This window comes from Anarrhichthys ocellatus, unplaced genomic scaffold (genome assembly GCF_004355925.1).
Source record: "Anarrhichthys ocellatus isolate YVR2014 unplaced genomic scaffold, GSC_Weel_1.0 scaffold25, whole genome shotgun sequence".
NCBI classification, from domain to species: domain Eukaryota; kingdom Metazoa; phylum Chordata; class Actinopteri; order Perciformes; family Anarhichadidae; genus Anarrhichthys; species Anarrhichthys ocellatus.
The window spans coordinates 3,458,356-3,477,594 of record NW_022280055.1 but is presented as its reverse complement, the minus strand read 5'-3'; the positions used below and the strand labels follow the sequence as shown (position 1 = coordinate 3,477,594).

General features: G+C 39.8%; 1 protein-coding gene across 3 annotated transcripts in view; it reads left to right on the top strand.

The window, feature by feature from the left end:
- trim67 (tripartite motif containing 67) overlaps positions 1 to 19,239 on the top strand; it is a 39,430-nt gene that overhangs the window by 6,004 nt on the left and 14,187 nt on the right. For all 3 annotated transcript variants that reach the window (XM_031861439.1, XM_031861441.1, XM_031861440.1), the window contains exons 2-4: positions 9,450 to 9,545; positions 11,776 to 11,898; positions 17,740 to 17,850. In XM_031861439.1, coding sequence (XP_031717299.1) covers positions 9,450 to 9,545; positions 11,776 to 11,898; positions 17,740 to 17,850 — 330 coding nt within the window. The remainder of the gene's footprint in view (positions 1 to 9,449; positions 9,546 to 11,775; positions 11,899 to 17,739; positions 17,851 to 19,239) is intronic.

The following is a 19,239-nucleotide window of genomic DNA, read 5'->3' as shown; positions in this document are numbered from 1 at the left end:
GTTTATTTCTGTTCATGGAGCTTTTATGTGGCTACTGCTATGAAGTATTGAATATTTCTATAATACATCTATGCATTTACGTATAACATCACAGAATCACGCTGGCAGGCCAGGGCTGTCGAAGCATATTCTAAATTTTAATATATATTTGAATAGTAATAAACAGATATTCAAATATGAAAATGAACTTTGAGTGCGATAAAGTAGGCCATGAATATGCCATTTCAACATATTCAAATGTTATCAGGCAGACGTTCTACACTGTGTTCAGACTCAGACATAATAAAACAGCTGAACTTGTGTAGGCCTACTTTCTTTCCACACAGAAAACTGTCAAACATGTTATCAATTCCCATCCCGAGAGAAGAGTAGTGCTTTTGCGTTGCCTGTGATTTGTAAATCTACTCGTGCTTTTATCTCCTTTAAAGCCAGACTCAGTAGGAGGATGGTTGTGATTTAAAAGCAGAGAAGCAGCTTCTGATCTCACTCAGACTACAGCTTTGGAAAGTGACTCATGCTACAGTAATAACCATCTCCATCAGCTCCTATTTCCTACAGATAGAGTAGATAGAGTATGGTCATTTTAAGAGACAGTCTGAACATGTTTCAGTTTTAATGATATTAGAAAAAATAACTGGTCAGTTCATATCATGTCTTGATAAGAGCACAAGATGAAGACACTGTTCTTATTTTGTCAGTGTAACCAGGAGTATGTAATATCCAATATCTCCTTTGAAATTGAATTCAGCGCCTCGGGCTGCATTACAAGGAATTATTACAATTTTATCAGCAAAAATAGGTGCTTTCATCTCCCAGAGACGCTGTTACTGAGGCAATTAATAGCGAGTGCCGAACTGTGCCGACTGACTGTGCCTGACTAACCTCATTCCAGATGGCAGCACGCCGACCATGACAGGTCAGCCTTACTCGCCTGTTACCTCAGGCCCAGCAACACACACAGAAACAAAAGACCAAAATGTAGCACAGTGCTGCGAAGAACAATGCATGGAATGAAAAACACAATAATTCTAGACGTTATTTTTTTTCAATATTGGAAAAAAACAAAACTGTCCATCGCAAGTCCAACAGTGTTATAGAAGCGCAATTTTAAATATATGCAGAACTCTTTTAAGAGGTTGTAGGAACTCAACCCTAAAACCAAGACTTAACCCGAAAATACATGGTTAACCTTGTTGTGACCGGATTTATGTCCTCACATGGCAGCTTGTGTGCCTTTAATGTGTTCATCACAATGTCATGAGTGGGCTACATAGCACCAACAAACACACACACACACACACACACACGCATGCACACACACACGCACACACACAGAGTAACTCAAGGCTGTGCTGCTGGACTTGTTCATTGAATGTAGGTTAATGCACACTTTACACTTCCTCTCTTCTGGCTGTAACACAAGCAGACAGACCCTGCAGAAAGAATGTGTGTGTTGCTGTTGTTAACCCAGTATAGTGTGTGTGTGTGTGTGTGTGTGTCAGAGAGAGAGAGAGAGAGAGAGAGAGAGAGAGAGTGCGTTTGTGATCTATTTCTGGTAGCAGAATGAGTGCTGATGCCAGACCTCTGAGAAGAGTTTCTGTGGACATCCTATAATAGAACAATGAGCTTCGTTACCATGGTTACAAGCAGCTGCTAATTCATTGGGAAGGCCAATAGATTAAACGTCAGATTACATGCTTATAGATGAGTATTATGTGTGTGTGCCAGCTTCTGTAACATTTGCTGTAGTGTAACAGTGAAGAGAAGCATTATGAAATCCTAACAGAAAAATCAACTGTCTCCCGTGATAGTCTGTAATTCATCATCTTCAACAAACCTAATTTGCACTTGTTATATGACAATTACGCCCATGGCGATCTACCTACCCTCTTTATTTATTAATATGGAAGATGCCCTGATCAATTATTGATTAGAGGGGCTGTTCTTCTTTGCTCTGCAGCCCTTTTGTTGCCTCGCCGCTCTCTCCTCAGAAGCTAACACCCACGCGGAAAAGTCAGGGTGATAAAACGATGCTTCCTCCTGGAGCTCATTCAGACAGCTCTGGCTGGAGCCACGGTTAATCTAAGACGACTCGGGAGGAACCTATTCCTCTGCAAAGGATGTGACAGCGTTGTGTTCTGGTTGGGTGGCAAACTGTGACAGATCTCATCATCGTGAGAAGGAAGAAGAAGTGGAAGCATTTGGTGTTGCTTTTTCTCTCTCTGCAGGGACTTGCTTTTGATAAATTGATAAATGAAGGAACATAAAGTTGAACTTGAGCTTCACATTGTACAGTGATGTATTAGTAATGTTTTAGTCCACGACATTCAGGCACACTCAGTTCAAAAGTTTGTGAGTATGTAAAAGATGCTGACTTGTGAAGGTGAAGCAGGCTTTTGCACAGCTGCACCGGACACGTTAGAGCACCGAACCACATCCTATGAATATTGATGGTTTACATATAGATGGTTAAAATGCTTCAAATAGCAGTCTAAAAAGGGAATCAAGGCTTTCTGCTCTGTATGGAGAATAACTTCTGCTCCACATGTTGGTTTTCTGGGTTACGGTTTGCAACATTTGCAAAACACTTTGGTCAAGTTGGTTTGTTAGTCACGCTAGTGGTGCAGCTCTAGGTAGGACCATGTTGGTCCGTCGGTCCACCCCTTTGCTCCAGATTGAAATATCTCAACAACTACTGGATGGATTACTTTAAAATCAGACAATAAGGACTTATCATCAAATACCTGGCAAGCTAGCGAAGTTCCCATCAGTCTCAGCCGTACTGTGTGTTTTGTGCAATTTAACAAATGTTACCATGCTAACGTGCTACATAAGATTGTGAGAATGGTGAACATTATACCTGCCAAACATCAGCGTTTCAACCTTGTTATTGCGCGCATGTTAGCATGCTGACGCTAGCATTTAGCTCAAAGAACCGCTGTCCCTAGGTGCAGTCTAACAGAGCTGCTAGCATGGCTGTAGCCTTGTGGCTTTTGTGCAAGTCATTTTTAACATTATTAGTTTGCATTCTCCTGTGGATTAATATGTATTAAGTCAGGTGGAATGACACTATAATCTTGTTTTTAAAGCCGCATAGAAATATACATATCCACTGTTACTCCCACATATTAGCCCGTCCCAGTCATATGGCCCTTTCAGCATCATATGAAATTGAAAGCACATTTTGCTGCTTAAATATAGTACATATGGCCACTATGACTACTTGACTGCACAAGACCAAAACTGAGCAATCCTGAAATATTTATTCGTTCATTGTGGATTTGTCTTTCCTGATATTTGGGTATTATTTTCTTTTTGCTGTGGCTCGGCTGATTCTTGTTTTGGTTGGGCTGAAGGATATTGTATCAGCCTTAAAATGGCTGTGTAGCAGAACAGCAGAGGATTGGGAGGCTGGGTGATGGTGGATGAGAGGATGAAGAGGAGGAAGGGGAAAGGAGATTGGTTTTGACCTCCACCAGATGTGAAACACTAATACTGTAACACAGCTGGCTGGCTAGACTGAGAGAGGGACATACTGGTTGTTCTGGTTTCTATAAATGGTATATATATATATATATATATATATATATATATAGATAATTGGTCATTGGAGAGTACCTGTGATGTGATGAAGAAGATACAGTTGGTTGATTACATACAGTATCTATTGTAAATTTGATCATTACTACATAGATTCTTTTTTAAATTAGAGGTGATTCTATGACAACAATTTATAAACATGGTTACTATCTTCCTTTGTTTAAAAGGGTGAGATGTACGTTCCCATGATGGTGCAAACAGTGCCTGTGTTCTGTGTGTTTGTTTTTACCAGCACATGAGCAGACCCTTTTTCTAAAGCATATCAATGCTTTTTACAGATGATCATATAATTTAGGTTTAGATAAAACAACTAAAAACATGAAAGGAAAACAACATTTTTGGAAGTAGATATAGTGTTAAAGTGTTAAATGATTGACTGTGAACTCTGAGTGTGCACCATGACGCACAGAGTGGAGATTGTGAAGGCAGCTGCATCTCCTGTGATGTATCAGAAACCGGCTCTCGGTTGTAGCCAAATTCACCCTGCAAGCTGCCACTTATTCTCTTTGGATCTTCATGTGGTATGATTATTATTTCCGTGTTGCAATGGATCTTGAAGGACCCCAGCAGCATTTTAACCAAATGTGCACGTTAATTTACTACGCTTTATGTTTCTGCTCAAGGAAGTCAGTTTTCTTTTGGGAGAAGTGGATTCATTCTATTCTGCTTTCTTCATCACAAATTAGTGATCATGGTGCAGAGCTTTATAAGGGAAGGAGAAGAGGTGATTTGTGCTCTACTGATTCACACAAGTAGAACATTATTTATTACCAAATACGCCATCGGGAGATGGTTGGGTTTAAAAATGTGAAAACATATCAGAACCAAGTACTGAGAAAGAGCGAGAGATGGTAAATGAAAACAGAGGAGGACGTAAAGGCTTGTGAATGCAAATGAGAAGAAATAAAAGGGTAAGTAGAGGTAAATGAGGGGTTCAGCCCCTCCTCCGCCTGGTCCTCACCATGTCCCGTGGGTTTCATTCTGACAAGGTCAACACCACCATCCACCATTCCCCGGCTGACAGCCAAACACATAAGAGCTGCCTATTGTTCTCCTGAGGGTCACAGTGACCCCCCCATCTTCTCTCTGAGATTAATCACCACAACTGCTTCTCCACAACATGAGCAGAGTTTCCAAAGGTGACTGAACATTAACTGGAAATTAAAAAGTTTACTTTTTTCAGCACATGTAATGATTCACATTGGAGCATGCAGGTCTTTTTTTTAAGAAAGTATATGCAGTCTTTTTTCAGATGTAAACATGATATTTTAATAAAGTTAATTTAAAAACTGACACGCGCCTTCTTAGGTTCTCGACAGCAGGACTCAACTGCGAACAATGCATTTTGCCACAGGCCTCGACAGGCTCATGACAAGACATGAAATCCCTTCATTCCAACTGTATTAGCTTAATACTTATTACCTTTTCCTGTGTGATTTATTACACAAAGTTTTAATTTGTCTGAGAACTGCTTCTTAAAGTGTGGTCACAGCAGCACCATCATTCATTTCAATTGGATGTATTTCCTGTTTTTTAATCTCGAGAAAGAGATTCTGCATTCCCATGTAGAGTTTGTAGTCAACAGGTCAAGATTTTGGCATCGGAAGTGTTCTGGTTTCCGGCTGTAGTCCGAGTAGTAGTGACTAATAATTATGTTTGAGCAGACTTTGGTTTAATGCAGGTAAACAGTCCGTGTGGAGAGCAAAAGAGGGAGAACACATTGGCCGAAATGCAATCTTGTAACCCACCGCCTATCGTCTGACGATGATTTTGATTGGTTTAAAATGAGCTTTTAAACTGGCTACTTGTGAAACAATCGCGTCATACACATTGTCCTTCAACTCTAACTCCTTTCTCGCATAATAAGTTGCGAAGCGGACTGTAAACAATGAGCAGTAAAAGGAAGTCTTGGCTCGGATATCTGCTGGCTTTCATCCATAAAGTATTTGGCATTTAATAGTATATAAAGATAATTAATGGGAGACAGGGTTGTTATTTTAGGGGTGTGTTGTAGTCAGTCGTTGCCAGTGGCCATTTACCAATAATAATTGCAACCATGATTCCATATTTTTACACTGTTTACGAGGCTAAAATCTGCACTGACAGGTCCAGAAGTCAAACTAGCTGGAAGTTCAGAACCCTCCTTCCCGTTCTCCAGTTTGCCGCCGTTTCATTGTGATCTCCTGAATCCGTTTGGCTGCGTCCTCCCCTGCATCCTGCTATCTGTTGAGCTGAATTTATCAGTGAACCAATACAGCTGTAATGTCACTGGTCTCTCTGAATGTCACAGACTGAATAAATGGTCCTCCATCGCTCCTATAATAAGATAATGAGATAATAGCACTTGTCTCTGAGAGGAGTGCTGAAGGGTGCTGACAGCGGGTAAAAGAAAAATGACACTCCCGTTCGGAGGAGTAGCGAAAGATGAAAAAGGTCAAGGGGAGAGGAACAAAAGAAACAAAGGAGGATAGAAATTGGATTTCCTAATGTACAGTTCTGTTCTGCAGGTGCGACGATCCTCGCTGAGATGAATTCCATTTCTTATCATCTCCTGTTGTTGTGCACTTTCAATTTCCTTTTCATTTGGATGATTTTCTCATGTTTCCGTGTTTCTCTTTCGTTCCGAATCTCTTCAGTGGCCGGTCCTCTCCCTGCAGGGCAGACTTGTCACATTTCTACACTGTTATACACAGTTTTGCTGGGGTCTACTGTAGGTCAACGCATCGTGTAACCAAAGTTAGACCTGGACATTGTGAAGACAATGTCCAGGTCTTTGACGAAGAGGTGTCTTATGAAGTGGTGTTGTTATAAAACCTCTAAAAATGGATTCTTCCAAATTTGTTATGCATTATTTTCTTGCTTTAAAAACATTTTTTAAAATCAGCTTAGAATATTATTTTTCTTTTCAATAAAAGTAAATAACATTCAATCCAAAACAAGTTATGTTGAACATTTAGACCCCTTAATCTACATTAGCAAAAGAAAGAATAAGTCAACAACAAGCCAGTAGTTGTATTTGTAAGGAGCAACTTCCTAGCATTGGTTTGTGGGATAAGGAAAACCTATTGAGAGATGAATTGAAAGCAAATATAATTGTATAACTGTGATGATGGAGACGTGGCCTCTTCAGAGTTAACAAATAAACAGCTTAAATCCGTTGATGTCTTATGGTCAGTTCTGTAATCTATTTAAACAGCTGCTCTAATTAATTAGAGCACATGAGCAGTTTGTTGGCTTGGTGAAGACACATCAGCACAGTCGGAATATCTGCAAATTAACGTTAAGCGTTTATATTCAGCTAATTCTAAAGTGTCAACAAACAATAAATCATATATTGTTGGTGGAAATCTGCAGCAGTACATGGCGATAGTATAGTATAGTATATTATATAGAGTGCTGCAGGAATGAGTCCTAAAATCAAGAAATTAGTTCATTTTTGCTTCTTCCAGTTCCAGTTAGTAATAAGTAAGTTCTAGGAGACAGGCTTATACCTGTACATGCAGCTTAACTGGGTATTATTTATAATCTTTTGTGGTGTGCGACAGCTACCTTGTTTTGCTTCTGTTTGTATTGTATTTGTTGTAACAATCTTTAATGCAGCTCTCTCTTGGAAAAGAGACTTTAATGTCAATGAGACTTTACCTGGTTCAGTAACGACAAACTGTGGCCGCTCTGACAAAATCCCCTCACAGCCCGCCTTCCACACAATGCATGCTGGGATTGCTCCAGCTCCCCACCAGCATGAAAAAGAAGTAGCTGGTTAAGAAAATCAATGAATGAATAAAAGAAGGTCACCATAGTAAATGAGGGAGCAGCCAGGCAGGTGGGTGGATGCAGCTCAGAACTTTGACCTGATGAGCAGCAGTGGAGTTAAATAAATGTAGAACCAGACAAACAAGAGAGGAGGGGATGTGCCAGGACAGCCGTCGTATGGCACATCCGTCATCCCCTTGTTAGCATCTTGGCATGCAAACACACGCACACACACACACACACACATACACACACACACACATACACACACACACACACACACACACACACACACACAAACACAGGCCAGACAGCTTGCTGGGCCAGATGGCCTCTTGGTGAGGAGCAGTAAGGAGCTGCACAGAAGGGTTGGGTTGATTCATGAACCATGACCTCCACACGTCCCTCCTCCTGACTCCGGAGAGCACGTGCATAAGAGTGATGGACAAAGATAAGATCAGTGTGTGTGTGTGTGTGTGTGTGTGTGTGTGTGTGTGTGTGTGGTGTGTGGGGGTGGAGTGGTTATTGTGGAGAGGGGATTATGCATACAGTGCACGTATGTGTGTGAGATTTGCTTTCAAACCAAGGGAATGGTGACAGGGGAGAAAAGTACAATGATCTACACTAATGCAGAGGGAATAGATGATTACAAGGTTCATAAAGAATTATTTAATGGCTCATTTTTTTATGTGTGTGTGAGAGTGTGTGTACAGATAAAGAGGAGCAGGTTGGAAATGTGGGTGTGGCGACAGTGGAGCCGATTCATCGCAGCTTGGCATGTGTGTAAGAGTGTGTGTGTTTCCTTTGTCCTGTCTTTCTTATTTACCAGTGACTGACGCACACGCACACAGTGACTAAACGTGAGAGTGTCATCAGAGCACAGTTGCATTATCTATTTTACTGTTGTTATTGGACTTTAAAGAGAGACTTAACATGTGCAGAGAAGGATCCAGGAGGTCAAACATATGAATGAACTTGTGTTTATAGTTTGCACAGCCACAGTGAGATCGGCACCACCAGTATTTTCTTTGCTAGTAGCTGCAGGACCAAGATGTATTGTACATTAGCTGCCTGTACATTAGCTGCCTGTAAAAATATTTAACATCTTAAATGTACGTCCCCTATGCTACTCAATGGAAATAAGGCAGACAATTATGGGTAAGTGCTCCATTTAGGAGAAAACAAATAGAGACAATTTAGTGAGGATCAAAGAGTGTCAAACGCATTCGTCTCAGTACTCCAATTAAAGCTCTGGCTTACAAAATGTTTGGCTTATATTGAAGATAAAATGTATTTTATATTTTTATATGTATGTATATACATATATATGTTTATTGAGGTGACATATAGCGCTTTTATTTAAAAAATGTATTTTTAAAAAAAGGTATTTTTCGTTTTATGAATCCTGTTTTTGTATAAATGTTGTTATGGATTTTGAGGTCTTTACCGTGATGACTTTGCTGCGTGTCAACTAGCATCAGAGAACCAAATGTCTAGAATTTGTTTTATATTAATTATTGCTAGTTTGTTTAATATTGCTTTGTGTTGAAGTGTTGCTGTTGCTTTAAAGAGAGTAACAGCAAGTGACGTGTTTTCTAGACTGTAGTTTAGATCACAATCCTATCTATATTATAAAGTGCATACAGTGTTATTAAAACAATGCAGAGTCTCGGCCTGTGAGAAGGGGTCCCAAGGATTTTGCTCTAGGCTAGGATCAGACGTAATCTGAGCATCCAGTGGTCATGATTACATAACCACCGCTTTAGAATAAGCCTCAAAGCTTCAATGGTTACACAGTAGGGAAGAGCCTTGATTCAGCCTCATCCACACGGTCTTACAGTCATATCTGACAGATCAATTCTATTGTTTCGAGGTCATGTGTATATATGTAATATTCTATCTTCCTCATATCAAGAGAAATGTCGGTAGTAGTGCCATGTCTAGGGCAAATATTTAAAGAATACGTTTTACTAGAATATAAAACTAAATATAATACTTACAAACTATTTAAGATGACTGAAGCTGCTCGAAAAATCCCACTTTTTTAAAAATGTAATTTAATCGTTATGTGTACTTCTTTCTGTGTGTCTCTGCAGTGCCAGATCTCCCAGGCCCTGAACGGGGTCTCCGACAAAGCTAAAGATGCCAAGGAGTTTCTGGTTCAACTCAAGAACATGCTGCAGCAGATACAGGTAACACCGCCGCATAACACCTGTGCATTTACCACTGTGTGAAATATACTGCTTACACATCTCTCAATCCCATATGTACAAGTGTAGATTAGAAGATGCCATGTCATGTCAAGATAGCTTGAAAAATGGAAATGGTTTTCTCAGCACTGACAAAGTATTGGTGTACTAGGACTAGGACTCGGACTTTGTAATAGAAGAGGCAGGCAGACGCAAATTCCCCCTCTAACATTAGCCTGATTAACATCAGCCTGCATACAGATAGTATGCTGATGTTCAGCAGGTGGAACTGGGACACACTTGTTGTTTATTTCTGCAAGTGGTTGTTTCAAAGCCTCAGGATTTCTTGGGTCTCAGGATCCCCATGAAGGTCTGGCTGTGTAAGATTGTACCAGAACCAGTATCCATGCCTGATCAGTTATACTCCACATGTAGAGGTTTTTTGCATAATTTGCATCAGCTTTGGTGTTTTTTCTAGACTAAATACATTTTGCTTTTGGGGTTGCTGGTAATGGGTAATAAGCTCCAAATAAATCAGTCACAGAGACACATTTGGACTCCTCACACTGAAGCATGGAGGCAAATCCACTGACTCACTGAACTAAAACAAACCATATCAGCCAAAGTATGGAGTGTGTGTGTTATGTTATGTGTGTGTATTTGTGTTATGTTATGTTATGTGTGTTTGGATGTGTTAGTTTTCCCTGTAGACAGCATTGCTGTGCAGCTGCATCTGCCAGTCATGCACACATTTTTACTAACATACACACATACACACACACACACACACACGCACACACACACACACACACACACACACACACAGATAGGAGTCAAATATTTAGACATTATACAGTATAAAACCCCCAAAACACTTACACAGTAGACTTTGGATGACACATTCTGACAGGGAGATTGTTTGTTGGATGCATTAGAGGCGTTAACAGTCATGTTGCAAAATGAAGAGGATTGCATTTAAATATATAGAAAAATCAAACTCTTTGCACTATTTTGCTCTGTCTGAGATGAGGGAGAGAGATGGATGGATAAAGAGGAGGAAAAATGTGGGAGTGACGTGAGGAATAAATACCTCCAGCACTCATCCTCTTATAGATCTGAACTGTGTCCCAGAGTGGAGGATGCGTGATTTGAAATCACTACTATCCAAAACCTTATCTCCTCATCATGTGGGCTCAGAGATGAAAATGCCCCCGTGGATCTTTTTTGTATTAAGTGCCAACTCTTGCATGGGACTGCACGCAGAGACATACAGTACGTTTTCTGATCTGACACATTTATGGTGAAGTTTTGGTCAGCTTCTGGCAAAAAAGATTACTTGGTTAGGTTCAGGGAAACATTATGGTTTGGGTTAAAATGACTGCTTAATAATAAATAATACATAATAAACATTTAGTTGAGGTCAGAGAATAACATTGACTGTCAAAGTGGTCTCATGACTGATGCTGTCGATCATCTTCAGAGGACAACATCTAGTGCAACACACCAGGGTTAAAGTATCAAGACAGCAGTGTGAAAATAACCCATTACAAGTAAAAGTATTTCTATCAATTTCTTATTTCAGGGAGAGTGCATACAACTACTAATTTTTGTAATCTTTTTTGCCCAATTAGAACAATTAGTAAAATATCTGAGCAGTTTAGAGGGGAACTCTCTCTTTTGCAGGGCTGCTAACAACTCGTAGACACACGTCTCGTAGACACACACAGTGCACACTTTTCCAGGTGCACTGTGCTTCATAAAGTGAACATTTCCTGCAGGTGTGCATACACACACAGTTTTGTGAGCTGTTTTATACAGCCAGATTGTAGCATCATGAGGAAAGTCCTTACATTTGGGCATGAACAGTATGTTGTATTTTCATGCTGTATGATATAAATGTGTGTCTTGAGGGAATGTAGTGGCAGATGGTAAATATGATGCAGGATGTATTTTTTGTGTATTGAAGTAACACTGTATAGTGTTAAACAATAATGTTTGTGTCATGAAAACAAAACATGGAACAAGATGTTCTTTGGGAAATAAACCGATCAGTAACAAACACAAAGCAGCTATTGTGGTCACAGTGTTGATTTATTGATTATTTCTACCTGAGAGCCCATAAGGAGGGTGACTTTGGGACGCCTTAAACTAGCTTCCTTTTGGCAAAACTGCCCAGATGACGTCTTTGTGATTTTTTTGCCCCATCTGATTGTGTGTTTGTGTGTTGCATCAGGAGAATGGCGTGGAGTTTGAAGCCTGCCTCGTGGCCCAGTGTGACTCTCTGATCGAGGCGCTCACCAGACAGAAAGCCAAACTGCTCACCAAAGTCGCCAAGGAGAAGGATTGCAAGCTAAAGGTGGGGCTGATTGATCCTTTTGTCAGTGTTTAGCAGCAAATCCACCCAACCTTTCAGGGAACCTTTCATCATGTACAAAGACACACTATAAATGCTGCAAACACCCACTCATCTTCATCGGTTCATTTCTTCACTGGCAAGTGAGAAATACACTTACCTTCCTTCCTTCTTTCCCTGCCTAAAGCGAGCAGCGTATTTGGATTTACTTGATGTTATAGTATTGAAATCTAGCTTTTGTTGGATATATAGGAATTACAGTGCGTTACTTTTTATAGGTAAGGCTACGAACAGTGTCTGAGAACAGCCTGTCAAAATAGTAAGAAGAGGACGGACATAACACTAATCCAAAAATCTCGTGTGAAATAACCAGCTCCATCTTAATTTTGAAAGATAATAACGAGTTCATCCAGTGAAGTAAGAAGCTGAAAAATATGATTTCAGTCTCACCCAAAGATTTCCAATACTTTCCTCTGTTAATCCACCGCTGGGGTTTTCCCAAGTCGTAGTGCATCACATGGAAGCCTGCCCAGCCTCAACGTGCCCGCCGACTGACTGACCGTCTGGCGGGTGGCGGGGGAGGAAGGGGGGGTGTTTGGATGGAGGCCCCACGGACAGCTGTTGTCATTATCTGCAGGCTGGGGATTGAGATTTAGCCAGAGGGCAAAGAGCTGGAGGCTGCATCGAAGCTGGAACAAGAGAACAATAGCTGTAGATGGCTGATAGATGCTTTTACATACAGTAAATACATATTTAGGACATTGTTTCTCTCTAACTGATAACATTACAGGCTGCTATTCATGTAAGAAATTAGACAATTAACGGTAAAAGCTCTATTGTATGCAGGCATCCAGCATTGATTTGCATTTGCAAGAAATTAAAGATTTAATAAAATGATAAAAGTAAGCTTTATTTGTATAGAACCTTTTAAAACAATGTTTCAAAGTTCTTTACAAGGAAAAACTAAATTAAAACAAATCACAACCACTATAAAATGAAATTAGATGAATGAAAGTACCGGTACTAAAAATACCGGCAAAAAAACAACAAAACACATAAAAAATGGTGGCACTGATAAAAAAATACCTAACACTGAATGATTTTGGGCTGTCATTAATACAATAGCTTTTAAAACAAAAGATGTCACTAATTCTGTAAACCTCAGATCTTCGGGTAGGGAGCTCCAGAGCCTTTAGTTTAAAAAACCTCTAATCACAATTGAATTCAAAATAATATTTCATTATATTTAACTGTTTTTTATGGTCATATGGTGCAAAAATAATTAACCAGGCTTTTTCCCACATTAGTTCTTGGTTCATCAGTTAGTCACACTAAACCCACAACTCAAAACAGATACAACTTTTCCATATATTATTAAGAGACTGAACACAGCTTGTGTTTGTTTTTGGACGACTTCAAAGTCGACACATCTTATTAGAGTTATGTAACTGCAGTTTCAAGAAAGCACAAATGTTTTTCATTTAATAGTGCTGGTGGACGGAGCAGGCTCTGAAAAGATGATCTGTTTCAGTGGATCTTCATATTTTCAGACTGTGAACTCACTCTTTGACCTCCTATTTTCCAAAAGCCTTTTAATCTGTATTTGTAGAAACAGTACAGCTTTTGTCAGACACAAAACAACAAATCATAAAAAATAAATAAAAATCTAAAGACTGTGTCTACACAAAGAAAGGCAGATGTTTCTAAAAATCACCAAAGCCAGAGGCTTAATCCCTTAAAAGCAATACATTTTGGTTTCCTCATTCCAAGAACAGACTGAGCGTTGGGAGTGTATATGTTGTTTGTAACAAATTCTAAAACTGAAACATTTTCAACTGATTTTACATTTTTGAAGTATTTACAAGCATCACTTTTGATGACAGTGTTGCAGTGTTTTTTTGTTTTTTTGTTTGTTTATTTAAACAAACAGTCATGTAACATGGAATGTGTGTGTCAGTGTTACTAACCTGTACTAGATGCACATATTTCTATATATCTATATATACCTGTGAGAACCTCATTAAAAAGAATGTATCCCCTTCAATAATAATTTGGCCTCGCCTCAACCATCGCTGTGGATGCTTGACTGTTGTTTGTAGCAGGATGTTAGGCAGGGCTGCCCTCAGCTTCCTATTCCTGAAAGGGGAACTCCACCAAGTTTTTACATCAGGGTCTTAGGTACAGGGGTTGGAAAGTACTACTGCATATGTGGAAACAATTTGTATAAAGCCTTTTGTAGCTCTTGCTGGAGCTGCAAAAAGTCTTATAAATTGCCTCAGGTGATGTCACCTGAGTCAGCGTTGGTTGGGTCTGAAGACTAAAAGTTTGGAAAAATGAAAAACATCTTAGGGCGTGGAGCTAGAATCATTATCATCATCTCCGTTTGAGACCAGAGGCTAGCTCCTAGTAGCATAACACTCACAAATCAACTGTCTGTGGTTGAGTTGCATTGTGGGTAATGGCGGCACTAACTTTTGACAAGGAGGAAGAATAAATGGGATAAAAACGATGATATCTCTGGTTCCTGCTGCTCAAATTGTGATTTATTTTGTCTGTCGTGAATCTGGAAATGTTCCAGGAGTGCAAAGCTAAATCAGTGGAGGTCTTAGGGAACCTAACGCCAATCCTACCTAAATCAAATTTATACCTTAACCCTCAAACAGACCAGGTAAAATATTCAAATTTCCCCCCAAATTCCTCACTTTTCAAAAACATACCCACATTCCAAAATGTCCTCACTCTAAAGGTATATAACTTTGTCCTCACAAAGATGCATGTTCAAGAGCACACGCACACAAGCACACACACACACACACGCATGCACACACGCACGCACGCACACACACACAACACAATGTAGTTTTAGCCATGATCCAGCGGCTGATGGATTAATATTCACTTCTCTCTGATGCATAAAAATGAGTGTGTGTATGAGTTCTACTATGAATGAGATTAGGCTTCATCCGATCTCAGTTATTGAAATCAGAAGCCAATTCTGTCATTTCTTTAAGATCACACCTGACAGTTTTATGCTGTTTCTTTAAATTTGACAATTGTTTTAGAAAATGCAAAACGAGAGGTTTTCTTACTTTGACTCTTGACTGCAGGAACATGAACTTTTAAAGCAATATTGCATGATGAGCATTTGTTTTCCTGTATTTTCTGTCTTTTCCTGCATTTTGTCATTTTCTACACCACTAAATACTGTAGCGCTCCATCATGGTTTTCTCTACAACACCATGCCATCGTAAAGACTGTGCACTTGCACCATGGACAATAACGACCCAAAATATTGCCCTAACCTGAACTGAAACGTGGTTCAGAGTGTGATGAAGAGACCGTGAGTCATGTCAGCAGTGTGTCTGGTATCCCAAATCGGAGTTTGCATTTACATGTTTTAGTATTCACACCCTCAAATTCATTTCAGATGCATGTGGAACATATTGATAGAGCCGTCAGGAGCACGTGGGAGGGAGCTGGCGGCACATCTCAGCGGGACAGGAGAAAATTGAAATAAATCTGAGATTTACCCAGGCTTCACGCTTCACACTTCATGTTGTTGACACAGGAGATAAGTGCGGGGTTCTATCCAACCTGAATATCACATTTTTTTTCTCCTGGTAAATAATTTAAGTGTGTGTATGTGTGTTTGTGTTTTGCTATTGGTGATATTTGCTATTTTCACACATCACAACCAAAAAAATCACTAATTCAATACACAAGATATGAATATTATTTGAAACTCAAAGCAAACCAAAAGACGAATAAAAGACAAACACAAGATATGAAGATATAATGAGTGGGTAAAGTTTATTTACTGTATATAGCACCTTTCTAGATCAGACATCAAAAAGTGCTTCATGACAAAAGAGAAAAGGAAGACATAGAACGAATAATAAGTAGAAAAATGGGAGATAAGAAAAAGACTAAAATAAATCAAACTTGGCAAATGCAAGTGTGAACAGGTGGGTTTCAAGCAACTGTTCACACAGTGATATAAGAGGTTGAACATTACCAAAAAAAAATGTCATGGCACAAGAATAGATTTAGGGTTTACTGTAAAATATATTCGACCAGTTTCCACCCGATATTTCTGCTGTTTGCTTCATCACACCCTCAGTTTCCGTACCTTGAAGCTCTCGATTGTTTTGATCCTCTTTCAGTTGACTCTCAGTTCATGCTCTTCATATTTCAGTTTATACAGCAGTTGACGGGTGAATAATTAACTGTGATCTCATTAACCATCAAATAAACGAGGGCCTAATTTCCAAGGCTCCGTCTAATTAACTCTCTGATTCCTTTAGGCGGCCATTGGTTCACGGTGTAATTAATTATCGTGGATTCACAAGGCATCACTAGATGTTTTCTGTCTAATTTTCCCTTGCTTTAACCTTTTAAAAGTTGCTGTATTTGTCGCGTACATATTTAAGTTCATTCTCAGTTCATATTAAATACATATATCTGTTAAGATAATTAAATACCACTGATCAGTTGAAATGTGGTGCAGGCATTATTAAATGTAAACAAAAGGCTAATAAGGCGGTGACAGTTCACTGCGTTTCAATTAGCCTCGAACGACTGGTTGTGACAACCGTCCAAATCTCATTTCCCTGCAGATTTCAGCCAGCAGATAGCATGTGATGTCTGTGTGTGTGTGTGTGTGTGTGTGTGTGTGTGTGTGTGTGTGAGACATTCAAAGATGGCTGATAACGGGACAGTGTACCAGGAATACTATGGGATTTTCTAAAGATGTCTTCCAAATATTGAATCATACAGTCCTGCCGTCTGTTTTGCCTGCCAGCCACTGACTCACCTGTTGTTCCAGCCAGTGCCAATCACCTGATCCGCACCGATCCGCACACCTGCTCCCCATTCCCTAATCACACTCTGAGTACATATAGCATCTTGCTGCCAATCCGGGCCTTTTTCTTGTGTTGGCTAAATTCCTGTATTTGTCACACATTAACACATTGCACTTTCACACTTTTATGCATTCTCCTGTTTTCTTTGTGGCATTGCTGAACGGCATGGGAAGGTTTTTGTGGCCTCCTAGTATATGCACCAGCCCTTTTCCACCTACTGTACACAATGTCAATCCAAGCCATAGCGTTTAAGTCTTTAGCCTGGGTTCAGTTTTTAGTTTCTTGACCTTTACCTGCTCTTTGGACAGTAAGCACTTTATCTTATGCCCCCTCTGCTTGGTCAGGCTACTTATTTGTGTTGGCTCACCTCCATTTGGTAGTGCTGGCATGCAGCTTTTTGGCGAGGGCGAGAAATCCTGGTTAATTGGAGCGAAGGAAGCAAAAGAGGCGGTCGGCGTGATGTTGAATCTCTATCATCTGATAATCAAACAGCAGCTGGTGGCAGAGATACTGTGAGAATCTTTAATTTAATATCTTAAGTGTTGGCAAAGACACCAGAGAATATTTTCTCCTTGGATTCAGTCATGCCGAGCTGTGTGAAAAATATTTTCATTAGCCTATTTGCGATGAGATATTAGAGCTGACCAGAACAAACTGGCACTGTCAAGTTTTTTAGTGCACCTATTTATCCCCTGTTGCAAACTGCCTCCCTCATCAAAGATGGCAATTTGCATTTGGGTACAGACTTAATGGTTACTGAGCCATTACGTACGGGAAAATCAGAATTCTCTGATGTCAGGGAATTTTACACGTAACACAAAATAAAACCAAATGCTCTCTCTGCACTTTAACATAAAACAAATTGTCACATTCGGGGTTCACGGTCTATTCGAGGTTTAAAATCATCGACAACATTACAGAAGCTCTGCTCTGTAACATAACTTTTAACATCTACTGTCTCTGATCTGTGTCTTTGTCTCAGGTGGTGCGTGACCAGATCACCCACTGCACCATGAAGCTACGTCAGACCACCGGCATGATGGAGTTCTGCCTGGAAGTCCTCAAAGAGAACGATCCCAGTGGATTCCTCCAGGTATCCGATCCAATGTGTGTGTGTGTGGGGGAGATTGCACAAGTGTAAGATCATGGCATATGCATGTCTCGCAAAGCAACAGGATAAAGAAACAATTTTATAGCGATGTCTTATGAATCCTATAAAAAAACAATAAACTAACGGCACCCTTCTCTTTTAAAACTACTCAAGTAAAGACTTAACTTTCAGAGATCACACACATGGCATACACAGTATGAGGTCTTACTACATTGAAAAAAATTTACTTTTATGAAGTATTTACAACCAAAATTTTAAATATAAAAGTTAAAAGGAAGAAGGAAGCAAGGAACTTAGTTCCTTTGAGCCTAAAGAGGAGAAATCAGCAGTGTAGGGAGCCTCTGATGTTTGTGAAGCGAGCACATCTAAAAACACTGCACAGTCTGAGGAGGAAGATTGAGAATAACAACACACACGCCTGCCTGCATTCACACACACACACACACACACACACACACACACACACACACACACACACACCCGCACACACACACCAGCACGAGAGCATCTGATTTGCTTAATACTGCAGCTGATCTATTTTTAATTGACCTAACATGTTTAGTCATCAGGAGGCTAAGATGCTTAGTGGCCGATCAATAGCTATTGATCCGTATATTGTCAGGTCAAACTGAGAAAGGTCAACTGTGACATGTGCACCTGCTTGAACGAAAGATGCGAGAGTTTAGGTTTAATGTTCTGTTTGGGGTCAGGAACACATTTTGACGGGACTCTTTAGGGAGCGCTTCCCCCTCCAAATCCCGAGATAAGTCTTTCTGGAATTCTCTTATTTGAGTTTTATACCAATCTTGGGTCTAACCCAGACACAAGGAACGTGACTCTGTACAATAATACGCGTCTTTGATTTTCTTCCATATCTTGCATGCATAGCATATAAGAAAATATGGTAATTTCCATATTTTTTCACCTTCATCAAATTTGCAAGGCAAGTTTGTGGCATCTGGAACGTTTACCAGCTCAATACTTTTCTAATATTCTTTTTGATGAGGTTATAAGGAAAGGTTAAAAAAGGGCTGTTTTGACAATTATTTAATTTGGTCACATATAGTACAGCTGTGGTGGATGTGCGACGCCTTAACAGCCAATATAAAATAAACCCAAGGGTTAAATGGTAAAGAAGAAGAAACCTTTCCTACAAAAAGTAAAGAATAAAACAACACATGGTCTTTTAGCCTTCTCCAACCATTGAAACCATCGTTTCAATTTCTATTGAATGGTATTAAATGGAATTCTAGTGTCTCTGCTTCTAATTCATTTCTCTTCCTGGAAAGAAAGCAAGAGAGAAATAGAATAAGGTGAAAGGGAGAGATGAAATAAAGATCAAAGAAACTTCTGAGGGACATACACACCCAC